This window comes from Ctenopharyngodon idella, chromosome 16 (genome assembly GCF_019924925.1).
Source record: "Ctenopharyngodon idella isolate HZGC_01 chromosome 16, HZGC01, whole genome shotgun sequence".
Classification (NCBI taxonomy): domain Eukaryota; kingdom Metazoa; phylum Chordata; class Actinopteri; order Cypriniformes; family Xenocyprididae; genus Ctenopharyngodon; species Ctenopharyngodon idella.
The window spans coordinates 32,064,414-32,079,305 of NC_067235.1; the positions used below are offsets into that span (position 1 = coordinate 32,064,414).

Below are 14,892 nucleotides of genomic sequence, written 5' to 3' on the forward strand. Positions count from 1 at the left end.
TTTGGAAAGACAACTAAATTTACCTTGAAAAAAGCTTGCAGAAAATACAGTTTTGTGAGAACCACCCATTAATTTAAAGGTTTACTTTGCTGGATGTAGCAAATGATGACAAAATAAGCGAGATAAAGAATGTAGATTAGTATGCGATATATATATATATATACAGTCAAACCAAAAATGATTCAGACATTTTTGATATATTTTTACTAGTGGGTGCAGGACACTATAGTTCATTTATGTAAGTGAGGATAGCAAAATAAAGTAAACTGTGTCATATTATACCCAAAAATTCTTCATACAGTGGACTACCAGTAAAATTTATAAAAATGTGGAACCAAAAATTATTCAGACACTTTGACCTGACCATGTTTTGCTTAAGTGTTATCTGACATAATTAAGATTATTTTTTTCTGACACAGTTGAGATCTTGTCATATTTTATTACCATTTTTTTTAAACTATAGTGAATAAACTGTAATAATGAATGAAATGTTCAAGGTGTTGGAATAAATTTTGGTTTGACTGTATGTATGTATATATATGTGTGTGTGTGTACTTTTGATTTTAGGGTGAATTCTGACCTGTTTTGTGAGTTTAATCCTTATTTGTCAAGCAACAACAGAAAAAAACTTTGCACGTTTAGACAATGATCAACTCATATTTTATCACTGTGAACGGTTTATGACTGTGGAAAATGATTGACCTTTGCATTGTTTGCTCTCTGTGCCTAGTTTAAACCTGCAAAACAGGTGATGAGTTTCATGCAAAAGCAGCTGACGTGCTCATAATTTATAGTAACAAAACTTGCAGTAGAACATCAATATACTGTATAACTGACAATGACTCAAAGATTAATAGAATTCAATTTAAACTTTACTGAACCAATGAAATCAATACACTACTAATCAAATGTCCAACATAAGATGGGCAGTACATTATATAGATAATATAAAGAAAGTGACATGTTTGAGGGACAAACATCTGTAAATCTTGCTGCAGGATTAGCTGAGATTACAGAAGATTTTGACTATTAAGTCAGAAGATTTTCTTCCCCCAAAGCAAACCCCAAACTCACTGAATTACCACAGTGTTTGTTTCCTCCATAACAAAGAGCTTTTGTCTCACGCATCTCTGAACACACTTCAGCACTTCCTCATAACTACTAAATGTGAAATCCCCACAAAGCCTTTCACACAAACTCCAAGGAACATGAGTCTTTTGTCTGGTATGCAAATACATGTCATTCACGACTGGAAATTTCCAGCATTATGTTTAAGAGGTGCTTTAACAGAAACGCCTCCCAGGTCTGTAATTGTTTTCCACTGAGCAGCACATTAAAATAAAGTCAAACCCTTCAATGTCATTTTGCTTTGATGACATATTTACAAAGAAAGCTGAAATGTACGTCAGAGGAGTTTTTAGCAGATATTTAGTACTGTAAATATTGAGTGTCAACCACTGACCAGTTTGTAAGATGTAAGAGATGTAAAACAGACATGATGTAAGCATGCATATCACGACAAATTCATGCATGTTCACGAGGTATTTTTGAGTCCAATTCACATTCAAGTGTTTATATTAGGGGTGTGATGAGATCCCACGAAATCAATGTGACGAGACTTCTGAAAAGCTCTCATGTGATATTGCCATGACGGAGTGTGAGGGTGAAATTAGGATAGAATATTCCACCGCTATGTTTACATTACACCTCCACTGTCGTTTTGCTTTTTATAGAAATAAAAACCATTTAATTCATTTGGATAACGGTCACTTCAATCCCATCCAGCTCATCCAACACAAGCTGCAGAGTCAGGAATCAGAGTTCACTGATCACGTGTCGAGATGACTGACAAGACCATGGCGGAGGATTCGTTACACAACAGAACCTAAACGTCTGACAAATGTCTTGTATTTTAGATTGCGCGCTCAGCACCGCCGCTCCCTATTCACAGAGTACGCGCGAAAGCGAAAGTAAAACGCAAGCGCGGGTATTTCAATACCCCGCATTTTGAAAGCGGCTCCGTGATGCATGCAAATTTCTCCCAATATGAAAGCTATCTTAAGCCTGATTTATACTGCAGACTATTTTTCTAGTCATTGAGGATTTCTTAAAAATACTGTGTAAAAATCTTTTGTCTCGTTCTCGTGAACTCAACCTCGTGTCTCATCACACCCCTAGTTTACATGCTTAATTTTTTCCTGTTTATCGGATAATATCAGGTCAACACCATCCCTTTCAATCCGTTTGAAACTGTACATGTTTACATGAAGGCTTCTCAGTCTGACTGAGCCATCAATCCGATTGTAAACAGATATGTAAACGTAGCTATTGAATATCCTGTTTCACTCTGAAATACGTCAGAAGTTAAATAGGTTTTGATCAGAATGCCGACTTTCACGTTATTCAGTTTAGCGCAACAAATACTGTCAAAACAGTCAATGTCAAAATGTTTTGCAATGCAGTAATGAAATGTTTCACCACGTACTTCAAGTTTACCTACATTTTGACTCATGCATCATGCATTCATTTAATAAGTTAAAACATTGATTTGTGTGGAAAAATGAAATGGGATAACACTTGTGAATATGGCAATGCTACAGATAAGCTTCGTTTCAGTCAAAGTGCACAACCAGTGTGAAAACACTCGCTGCTTTTGAAATTCCCTTCAGTGTTGCCGGTGTCCATCACACGGTCCATCTACCTGACGCAATGAGCTGGCGAGAACCAACAGAAGATGTTCTGTCACCTTTAGATGACCATCAAACATCTCTTTGTCTTGCATTGACGTACTCAAATGAGCACTGGAAAGAGTTAAACGCTCCGCCGGTTAGTTGCAAGACAAAGACAATCCCTGCATCTCCAGCGCCCATCTGTCTAGAATAATCACACCAACTCTAGGTTCCTCTTCATCTCTGAAGTCCTCCTTAGGTTCAGTTAAGTTCTGCAGGTGGTCTGTCCTCAGAATATAAGTCCTCTGGTCTTGTTTTCCCTCAAGAGGAATCCCCGGCAGCCAGTTCTGCCTGTAGTTTGACGTCACAATGTCAGAAACATGTACAGGCAGGTAGGCTGAGTTACACCTGGAGTCCTTCTGAATTAGATCAGTTAGTAAAGGTGTTTGTTCTCCAGTTAAACCTTCTAAAACCTGAGCTACAGCTGGAGAACTTAGATCAGTGTCAAACTGAAATAAACTGTCATGAAACTGCAGCGCACCATTTTCAGTGGGCCTAACTGGTACCACCAGAGTCTCGCTGCTTCTTACAGCGTCTGAAATGATCAAAACGGATTCTGAACCAGTTGAATCCAAGCTGGTCTCCTCTGTTCTGCCGTTGGATGATGGTTTGTTGGAGTTTTGGACTGGCAAACAAAAGCTGTAGTGCACTGAAGACTCTGCGCTGTCATGCACCGGGACTTCCTGTTGACATCTGTAGGGCTCCTGAGATGCATAAGCATTCACATTATCCACGATCTCTGACTTCTGCTGGGGAAATATGGACAGTGGATCATATCCAGGCCACACTTTCACTTTAGATATGTCGTCCCGGGGATTTGAATAAAATGGAGGACTGTTGTTCTTTGACAGTATCTGTTTTACAGAAAGAGGAGAAAGAGCATCATAATTTAGTTTTTAAGTCTCAAACCGGGTAGTTTCAAAAGATGCTATTTATTTCATTGAAATTAATGTTCTTGATTAAAAGTCATTTTTTGTGTCATATGTTTTTTTTTCTTCTATTTTATCTTTTTTTTTTTTCATTTTTGAACAGAATCGGATGCAAATTACATGTTGTTTCTTGCATATTTAATTTAAAGTCATTGAGCGTATTAGATAGAAGCAGGACGCCCGGTCACTTCATTCACTTATAACAGGATTTCCCAAATCACGGGTTGATGAAGAGCAAATAATTAATTCAATTATAAAAAAATTAAAATAAATAAATACATTTAAAACAAAAACAATCAAAATAAAAATCAAATAATAAAATGTTTTTCTTTTAAAATGATTGATTTGTTTATTTTAATTTGACATTTTTATGATTTATTTGATTTTTAGTAAGGGTGTATTTTGATTTATTTTAAAAGGATTCATTTATTTAAATTTTAAATCAAAATAAAACATTTACTAAAAAGCAATTAAATCTTATTTTTTTAAAATAAATAAATAAATAATTTTAAAATAAAAACAAAGTATACCCTTACTAAAAATGTACAATTAAATAAAAATGTAAAAAAAAAGTCTCTTAAACTCTTAAACTCTAATTAAACTTTACTAAAAATCAATTAAATCCTAAAAATGTAAAATTAAAATAAATAAATAAATAAATATAATCCAAATACTTCAATCAAAATAAAAATCAAATAATAAAATATTTTTCTTTTAAAATAATTAATTTTAATTTTTAGATTTTTATGATTTAATTGATTTTTAGTAAGGGTTTACTTTAATTTATTTTAAAAGGATTAATTTATTTTAATTTTAAATCAAAATAAAACATTTACTAAAAATCAATTAAATCATAAAAAAATATTAAAATAAATAAATAAATAAATAATTTACAATTAAATAAAAATGTAAAAAAAAAAAGTCAAATTCAACTCTTATTAAAAATCAATTAAATCCTAAAAATGTCAAATTAAAATAAATAAATAATGATAAAACCTAAATAATCAAAATACTTACAAAAAAAAAAAAAAAAAATGTATTTGTTTACCTGCATGTCATATGACCATTAATCAACATCAGAGAACCGTAAACATGCAAATGTGTTGTTAAATTATTGATATATTTACTCCGAGGATATGTCAAGTAAATATTGTAGGTCAAATGAATTCGGCTGAACTTATGTACAATCCGATTGATTCTGTATTTGAAACAGAATGGTTTCATCAAACGAGCAGTGGTCCACAGGGAAGTTTAAAAGTGAAAGACGTTTTGTCAATGAAGCCAAATATTGACTTGATTAACATGAGGTTACACAGAAACCCAAGCTGAGCTCATTTACTGAGCAAATATTAACATGCATGATTTATCTTTTCTTTTTTTATTTTTAACTCAAATACCAAAACGGGGTAAATAAGCCATGAAAGCACTGAAGTGCTCTGAGGAAAATCTGTGACTGCTGATCTGGCAGCAGATGTTTGTGCTAACCGCAATCGACATGATAAACTCATTCTGTGCTGCCAAGAGCAATGCGGATAAGACACATTCCTTCAGGAAGCTTAAGGGAAACACAACGCACTTGTCAAACAGGACTTTTCACTGCCAGTAAGATGGGAAGGAGTCGATTCCAAGTATGTTCACCTGGAACTTCCCAGAGTGATTATGAAACAATCACTTACCAGAGTTTTCGGTAAGGAACGCTTTCTCTTTACATACAGCTGGCAAAACATAATTGGGAGACTGATGAGCAGCAGCAGAGCCAGCAGACCAGGCCACATTAAGATATGAAACCAGGAATTAGGAGCTGAAAGACACAGAGATTGAATATAAATAGAAACCATTTGCTGAGTTAAGTCTGTTGCCACTTTGTGGTAATTCTACTGATAATTGTAAATAGTGCACATATTAGGATTTCGTTTCATTTCAGCAATTTTGTGCATGTTTCAATTTGCTATAATTTTTTTTTGCATTATATATACTATTTATAAGGAGCTCCGCACATGACATGCAAGAAAAAAAAAAAAGTAAATTGTTTCCTCGATTTATAAATCATGCGCACAACTTAGCAAATCGAGGGAACGAAATATTAAATCGTGCGCACGATTTAGCCTATTTTTTTCTCTGCATGTCATGTGCGGGGCTCCGTATATTTATGTCTAAAATATATATATAAAAAAAAAAAAAAAAAAATATATATATATATATATATATATATATATATATATATAAATAGATCAATTAAAAATGAAAAAAAAAAAAAAAATATATATATATATATATATATATATAATTAAATAAAATAAATTAATTAATGAATACATACATACAAAAAACCCCCCAAATAAATTAATTTAATTGTTTGTTTAGTTAGGGGTCTTATTATGCTAATTTACAGGCTCATAATTTTGTTTATGGGTCTACTAGAATACATTTACATCATTTACTATTCAAAATACCTCATTATTTTACTTATAATTTACATTGTTGCAGCACCTGTTTTTACTGCCTGTCTGAATGCTCTGTTTTAGTTTCGTTTCTTTAAAACCCCGCCTTCTGAAAAACACAGTCTGCTCTGATTGGTCAGCCGGCTCCAGTCTGTTGTGATTGGTCTACCGCTTAAAGCGCTTGTCGGAAACGTAACGCCCCTTACTATAAAAAAAACTCAAGACTACAATGAAGGCGTTTCAGGGAGTTTAGAAACAGCGTGCGCTGATATAGAGAATAACTCTGTGCTTTGTAACTTTTTCATGCTCAAACAGCAACATTACACACTAAAGAAAGCTGAACGTGTAAAATAACATTATAGGACCCCTTTGAAGTAATAAAACACTGAAAACATGAATTGCTTTCCTAAATAATGGGTGTTCAGATTCAGTCAAGGCAGTTTTCTACACATCAACCAAAGCACAAGCTGTTCAATTACCTGAGACATTCACACAAAAGGAGGCGCTTTGACTGTGATTGGACCAGCCGGGATGTGTGAGCGTATATACCACATCGCCACAGTACTGCACGTCTGTTTCCACAAGCCATATGAACACTGAGCGAGAGGTGTTCTCAAATACCTTCAAAAACAAGACACATTTAAGATGTTTAGTTGTCTTCCATTGGTGAAACTGATGAAATATGTCCAGGTCACATTTCATAACAGAAAAAAACAAAACAAAAACAAATTATGCATACATGTTAAATATTTCATATATATACACACATACACATATATACACTCGCTGGCCACTTTATTAGGTGCACCTGTTCAACTGCCCATTAATGCATTGCAAATATCTAATCAGCCAATCATATGGCAGCAATTCAATGCATTTAGATATGGTCAAGAGAACTGAACATCAGAATGGGCTAGAAAAGTGACTTTGAATTATACATGGTTGTTGGTGCCAGACGGGCTGGACTGAGTATTTTAGAAACTGCTGATCTACTGGGATTTTCAGAGAATGGACTGAAAAGGAGAAAATATTTAGTGAGAGGCAGTTCTGTGGGTGAAAATGCCTTGTTGATGCCAGAGGTCAGAGGAGAATGACCAGACTGGCTCCAGCTGATAGAAAGGCAACAGTTACTCATATAAGCACTCGATACAACCGAGGTCTGCAGAAGAGCATCTCTCAACGCACAACACGTCCAACCTTGAAGCAGATGAGCTACAGCAGCAGAAGACACACCGCTGAGAACTGCAAACTGAGGCTACAATTCACACTGGTTCACCAAAACTGGACAATAGAAAATTGGAAAAACGTTGCCTGGTCTGATAAGTGTCAATTTCTGCTGCGACATTCTGATGGTAGGGTCAGAATTTGGCGTAAACAACATAAAAGCATGTATCCGTCCTGCCTTGTATCAACAGTTCAGGTGGTGCTGGTGGTGTAATGGTGTGGGGCACATTTTCTTTGGGCCTCTTAGTACCAAATGAGCACCGTTTAAACACCACAGCCTACCTGAGTATTGTTGCTGACCGTGTCCATCCCTTTATGATCACTTCCAGCAGGATAACGCGGCATGTCACAAAAGCTCAAATCATCTCAAACTGGTTTCTTGAACATGACAATGGGTTCATTAAACTAGAATGGCCTCCACAGTCACCAGATCTCAATCCAACAGAGCAGCTTTGGGATGTGGAGGAACGGGAGATTCGCATCATGGATGTGCAGCCAACGAATCTGCAGCAACTGCGTGATACTCTCATGACAATATGGACCAAAATAAGCACCTTGTTGAATCTATGCCACAAAGAATTAAAGGATTAATTCACTTCAGAATCAAAATTTCCTGATAATTTACTCACCCCCATGTCATCCAAGATGTTTATGTCTTTCTTCAGTCGAAAAGAAATTAAGGTTTTTGAGGAAAACATTCCAGGATTTTTCTCCATATAGTGGACTTCAACAGTTACCAACGGGTTGAAGGTCCAAATGTCAGTTTCAGTGCAGCTTCAAAGAGCTCTACACGATCCCAGACGAGGAATAAGAGTCTTATCTAGAGAAACGATTGGCCATTTTCTAAAAAAAATAAAAATTATATACTTTTTAACCACAAATGCTCATCTTGCACTGCTCTGCAATGTGCCACGCATTACGTAATCACGTTGGAAAGATCATGTGTGACATAGGCGGAAGTACCGAGCAAGCGAATGTGCAAAGACTGAGTCAAACGTCCTTTACAAAAAAAGGTAAAACAAGTTGGAGGAAAATGAGATGGAGTTTTTCACCCTACCGCAGTACTTCCACCTACATCACACGTGACCTTTTCAACATGATTACGTAATGTGTGGTGCATCACAGAGCAAGACGAGCATTTGTGGTTAAAAAATATATAATTTGTAATTTTTTTTTAGAAGATTACCAATCGTCTCTCTAGATAAGACTCTTATTCCTCGTCTGGGATCATGTAGAGCTCTTTGAAGCTGCACTGAAACTGACATTTGGACCTTCAACCCGTTGGTAACTGTTGAAGTCCACTATATGAAGAAAAATCCTGGAATGTTTTCCTCAAAAACCTTAATTTCTTTTCGACCGAAGAAAGAAAAACAAAAACATCTTGGATGACATGGGGGTGAGTAAATTATCAGGAAATTTTAATTCTGAAGTGAACTACTCCTTTAAGGCAGTTCTGAAGATAAAAGGGCTCCAACCCCGGTACTAGTAAGGTGTACCTAATAAAATGGCCGGTCAGTGTGTATGTATATATATATATATATATATATATATATATATGCACAAACAAGCAAAAAAAAAAAAAAAACATTATATAACTATGCATAAATACATCTTGCTTTGGTAACACATTTTCAAATGTTTGCTTTAAGAGAGCATTAAGAATATGAATCCCAATTAAACTGGACGCATATGACTGAAGGAGAATCGAGAATAATAACCTTTCCCTTCATTGACTTGGGATGTGTCAGATGAACTATGTACTTAACGCCTCCCCAGGACTTGATACTTTCAATGGAGTGATTCCAAGGGATCATCGGCGGGGACACCGTCACATTCAGATGAGTTTTGTTGGATACTACTGACAGCTGTGGTGCTGCCAAAGTGGCTAAAATGAGTGAAACAGAACAGTTATAGAGAGACACTGTATAGATTTAACATTTAAGATATAAACCATCATGCAAATCAAGCAGTTTTTCAATTTATTATGATTTTTATAAACAGATAAACTGTGTTGGGTCAATCAGAGTCCTGCATTAAATCCATCAGAGAACCACTGATCTAAACACAAATATAATTGAAATGAAAGTCTACATTAGAATATCTTACTTTGCCGGAATGGAGCAAACTTGACTTCACCCACACACTGTCCATCGACAGTGATTTTGGCATGACATTTAATGGTCAATTTGGTCAAGACATCACTCATCACATGAGTCAGTTCACAAACAGGAGCGGAGATGTTCTGGCACCATGTCACCGGTTGATACGAATTCCCATAACTGCGACAGAACAGACATCAGTCAGAAGAACATTTACAAACTTACAGTGAAAACATTAAATAAAGATGTGCTGCATGCAGTGCTGGGTAGATTAGGTACAAATTCCTTGTAATTGTAGTTACTGATTCCAAATTACATGACTAAAACTGTAATTAGTAACATAATCCATTGCATTACACATTTTAGGTAATATGATCAGACCTAACATCTGACCTAACTTGTTTATCACATTTAATTGAATAGGATAATCTTGTACCACATTGATATAAAATACACAGAAAAAGAAAACAACATGAAGTGCATTAAATATTACATTATGTCAGGGTTTCCCAGACTGGGGTTTGTGAATGAACTACAGGGGGTTTATGACTTTAATGAAAAGCTAATAATTAAATCATAAAAATGTATTTTTAAATATTTAAAAAAAAAAAAGTGTTTGAAAGCCTTCCAAAGACATGGTAATATGGTTAAATGACTCACTGAGTGATAATTACAATAATAATTGTGTTCATCAGGAGTTGATTAGATATGCAATGTTGCAATGGTGAGAAAACACTCCTTAAAAATTGTATTGATTTCTGTAAATCCTGTGTGGTCCATGTGTGCAGCTCCATAAAACCAGAAAGCTTTTTTTGAAAGGACAATTTAAAAGATGAAAAAGAAGAATTAGGTAGAATCAATAGATTATGAATGATTTATTGCCATTGTGTGAGTAATATGTAATCATGCAATCAATAAAAATGTAATATAATCTAATTACAGGTACTTATTTTTTGGAATCCAATCCAATGTTACTACCAGTGTAAAACCTGAAAGGTACTTTTAAAAGTAATGCATTACAATATTGCGTTACTCCCTAAAAAAAGTAACTAATTGGGTTCAGTGGTGTAACTTTGTTTTAAAAAGTGTGTGGGGCGTGAATGTGTGTAGTGGGGGTATTGTAATTGTATTATTACAATAATAAATGCACCAAATTTATTGACATAGACCTCATGTTTAATATGATAGTTACCTCTTTAAATCTACTATTATACAATATATTGTTAGTCTTGAGAATGTTTGCATCAGTCAATAAATACATGGATCCACATTCAGTATTAGATTGTCTTGATGGACTAGTGGTAGAATTTTTGTTCAGCGTGTCAGAGGTTCTGGGTTCTAATCCGCCCTCGTGTTATTTATTTATTTTTTTTCATTAAAACCAAAGATGTTCATCAGTGATTGTATATCAAGAGCAGGGACATTGTGTGCATTTTGTTTTGTGATTTCACTGAAACGAGTCTCCGCAACAGCGTTAAGCGATAGATTGAAGTGCTCGGAAACGCATATTCACTACTGTACAGTAGATCAAACCTTTCGGCTGTGCTGGATTAAAGAAGAATAGGATACAGGAGAAGGAAGTTCTTATTTCTAAATCTAATCTCAAGTAATTTTTGCTTATTAGTATAGTTGGATCAGATCATTGAAGGTCAGCAGCAAAGACACTGGTTAATAAAGTGAGATTAAATACATAAAGTATATTTGTGTCATTTAATATAGTTAATTATTACAGGTTTGCATTTCACTGTTTTTATTCATTTTGAAGTAAAATGTAACTTAGATATTTTGTTGTAAATTTAAAAAGAGTTGCTTTACTTTAATAGTTGCTTGTAAAAGTAATCTGATTATGTAACTCAAGTTACTTGTAATGCGTCACCCCTGACACTGGTTACTACCCAGCACTGGCTGCATGTACTGTAACAGACAACACAAGTAAATTAATCATCACCCATTAATCACAGTTCTTGTTTCATTACAGTCCTGGTGGGTGTACACAGAAACTGTTTTAATTGACCAGACCAACCAGACTCTAACTATTCTACACATTACACACCCTGTTTACTGTGTGCATGTGTCATATAATGTGTAATAATGTTACATGTGAGTATCTGATATTGCATGTTTATTGTTATCTTTGGAGCAACCCTTCATATAATAAGTCAGTTCCAATGCTCATTCTCAATGCAATTGTAACGCATTTCCAATGTGTAAAATCTCTTTTTGTTGAACTAAACAGAGCAAACTGAGAAATGAAAAGCCAGGAAACAGTATGAAGGCCATTCAAAGCTCCTATTGCTCCTGTATGAAGCGCTGGCCGGATGAGAGAGGAAGAATGAGAGGTTAAGAGGTTGGACTGGTGTGTGCCGGCGAGCAGCAGCTCCACATTACAGTCGTGGGATTATCTGGAGCTTCTGAAGCTTTCGTCCCTCATCCCGTCAGCCTCACTGACCCTCCCAGCATGCACTGCTGCTCCCTCCGTTCCCATCAGATTTATTTTTTCCCATCAGTTTTTCTGCAAAGCGTAACTGTGACTGGTGCAAAAGATTCGGTGCCAAGGCCAGAAAGGGCCCACAAAATTTCGCAGACGCAGCTTCTTCCTGCTCCGATTCTAATTGCAGTTCACAAACCGAAGAAAAGATTCACAGCCGGGTGATCACAGCGTGTCCTTCACCAAAGCAAAGTCATGAGTCTGAGACTTTGTGCTGTTATTCACAGAAAACAGAAGGACTGAGAGGAAAGATTTAAACTCATGGCCAGCTAAAGCTTTATTTCAGTTATATATATATATTTTTTAAAAATTTGGTATTATTTCAGATGTTTTTTTAACTGTAAATGCCATGTGATTAATGACTCTAATGCTGCAGGAAATTATGTTATAACAACACAGCTCAAGGAAGAGACAGAAGAATAGTAGCCTAAACATGATATAAGCATGGAAAAACAGGTGCTAGAAGAATGGAAATAAAGGAAATAAAGAGAAAGAAAATCAGATGCAATGTACTGTATCTAATGTGTGCGTTTTCTACAATAGACTTCCGCTGTATTTCGGGTTTCTCAGAAACGGAAGTCGTCATAGTTGGGTAAACTTCTATAGCAGTGAATGAGAGATTACAATAAATATATTTCTTGTGTTCACACTGGCTCAAATAGCAAAAGAAAAACTTCACAATAGTGTTTTCACAACTTTCAAAAAAAGGAAAAAATAGAGAGCGATTGATAACGGCAGTCAGAAGAGAGAAAGATGTCATTTTTACCGTCACTCCCGCAGCCGCTGTGTTAGAAACACCCTCACAGCAGCGTTAAATAGTTTTTTGTAATTTGATGCAAAGGTAATATAATACTAAGTGTAGTGTTATAAATGTACATGCGTTTTTTTTTTAAATGAAAATATAAAAAACTTTTAGGATTTACAATGCTCATCACAGTCTGTGAAAAGGGTTCACTACAATGATTTGCTTTTTTCTTACAAAAAATTGTTCCCATTATTTCAAAAGACTCTGTCAAACTCCTTTTAATTCCTCTATACTTGGTGCGAGTAATTTTATATCTATAATTGCATCACAATATAGATATTTTTGTAGAAAAACCAATGAAAAACATATATTAACATATTGAAAATATTTTATTATTATTACATATATTAAAATATGTTTACATATGCTAATCTCTCTCTCTATATAATATAGATTATAATAAATTAATAATATTATTTTCTGCAGGAAAAGCAATGAAAAAATGTATTAACATTACATAGCATGTATATTTTAATAGATGTAATATTTTTTAAATATTAATGTTTATATATATATATATATATATATATATATATATACATATACACATACATATATAGTTGTATTAATATATCACATTAAAATATATTAATATATTTATAATAATATATATTTATTAAATATTTGTATATGTACATATTTTAATATATGTAATTTTTTTTAAATATATATTAATGATATATGATATTAATCATTACATTAATATTATAATACATTTATACATCAACCGATACATACATGCCTTGCAGCAAGGTATAAATGCTATGGATGTGCTCAAAGCCTAAATCAGAATTCGGAAAGGCACGGACAATGAATAACGCATTCTACGGAGCCCCTAAAGGGACATAGGCTTGCTGCATTAGAGTACAGTGCATCAGATTTCACGTATCACGTAGTACCTCTGCTCCTTAGAGTACGTGTGATTACGAATTGGAAAGTGAAAGTGAAAAACGAGCACGCATTCAAAAGCAATTTCAATACCTCGCATATCAATTGCTGAAGTCCTCAGATTATATACAATATAATTAGCCAACTATAAAATTGCAAGAGAATCTAAAAGCATTGAAATATATTTATGTCCCTTCCGTAGATTGCGTCATTTCCTTTCCGAATATAGTATTCGGCTTTGGGCACATCCCTAATAAAATCTCTACTGGACACATTCGTACTGTCAAAAAAAAGACAAAGGAAAAGCAAAGGAAAAGTAGTCAGTCAGGTTTTCCTCTGGCTCCGTCACTCACAGGTTGTACTGAACACTGTAGAGAACCGTTTGACCCGGAATGTCAACAGCATCCCAATGGAGAACGCTGAAGAAATTCTTGGACTTGAAATAAGCCTTCGTCAGATTACAGCTCTGGCACCAACAACCTACACACAAATAGGAGACGAGAGAAATAAAAGTGACTCAAAACTCTGAACATCTTCCATTGTGGTGTGATGATAGAATAAATCAGACTTCTAGACTTAATGTCTTTTGTCTAAAAGTAAAGTGGATCCTTTCTTCCTTGGGAAGGTTTTCCATTTATACCCTACAGTTGCTGTGGTTACAACACACACATAACAGCACTAACACACATCAGAACAGACACCAGCACCCACATACACACGGCATAAGCTCCCATAATAATCATTCTACACGCTACCAGGAGAGGAAACAACATCCTTAAAGCTACATCCACAAACCCACTCCAGTTATTCAGGCTGTTTGGACATGAATCAATAAATCGTAGCATAATGCTACATAACCTTTAAACCTCAACTTTCCTCTTGACAAACTTTCCTTTTCTACTTTCAGCAATTGATGGACAGAGTTTGATGAGTATCTGACAGCAAGATGATGATCCCAGTTCTCCATCGATCATAAGCCTAAATGAATAATCTCTTCACGTTTTGGTTTTCCTCGAGGAAAACTGAACAGCTCCAAGCATACCAGAAGGCCTTATGACTTTTGCAGAAAGTGTAAGACAAAGCCCAAGTAACTTCTAGAGACGGTGCAACACTCACAGAAAATATGAATAAAAATAGGTTTTGATTAAATAAAATGTGCCAGGTGGTCTGTAATTTGATTAGAAACTGAAATATAATACTAAAGGAGTTCAAGTACACAGACTTTAAATTCCTTTTGTGTCTGCACAAATACTACTAATAAAAAACATTAAAATAACGAACCAACTTTA

At 34.8% G+C, this 14,892-nt stretch overlaps 1 protein-coding gene across 4 annotated transcripts in view; it reads right to left on the minus strand.

Moving 5' to 3' along the window:
* Positions 1 to 850: 850 nt before the first annotated feature.
* The window catches only part of ifnlr1 (interferon lambda receptor 1), a 42,471-nt gene continuing 28,429 nt past the window's right edge, over positions 851 to 14,892 (minus strand). For 2 of the 4 annotated variants that reach the window (XM_051865344.1, XM_051865345.1), the window contains exons 3-8: positions 13,957 to 14,083; positions 9,430 to 9,602; positions 9,042 to 9,208; positions 6,579 to 6,720; positions 5,335 to 5,459; positions 851 to 3,583 (exon numbers count right to left, since the gene is read on the minus strand). In XM_051865344.1, the coding sequence (XP_051721304.1) occupies positions 2,828 to 3,583; positions 5,335 to 5,459; positions 6,579 to 6,720; positions 9,042 to 9,208; positions 9,430 to 9,602; positions 13,957 to 14,083 (1,490 nt within the window). In that variant the 3' untranslated portion in view covers positions 851 to 2,827. Of the gene's footprint in view, positions 3,584 to 5,334; positions 5,460 to 6,578; positions 6,721 to 7,605; positions 7,950 to 9,041; positions 9,209 to 9,429; positions 9,603 to 13,956; positions 14,084 to 14,892 lie in introns of those variants that run through there. The other 2 variants (XM_051865346.1, XM_051865347.1) reach the window with 2 other exon arrangements.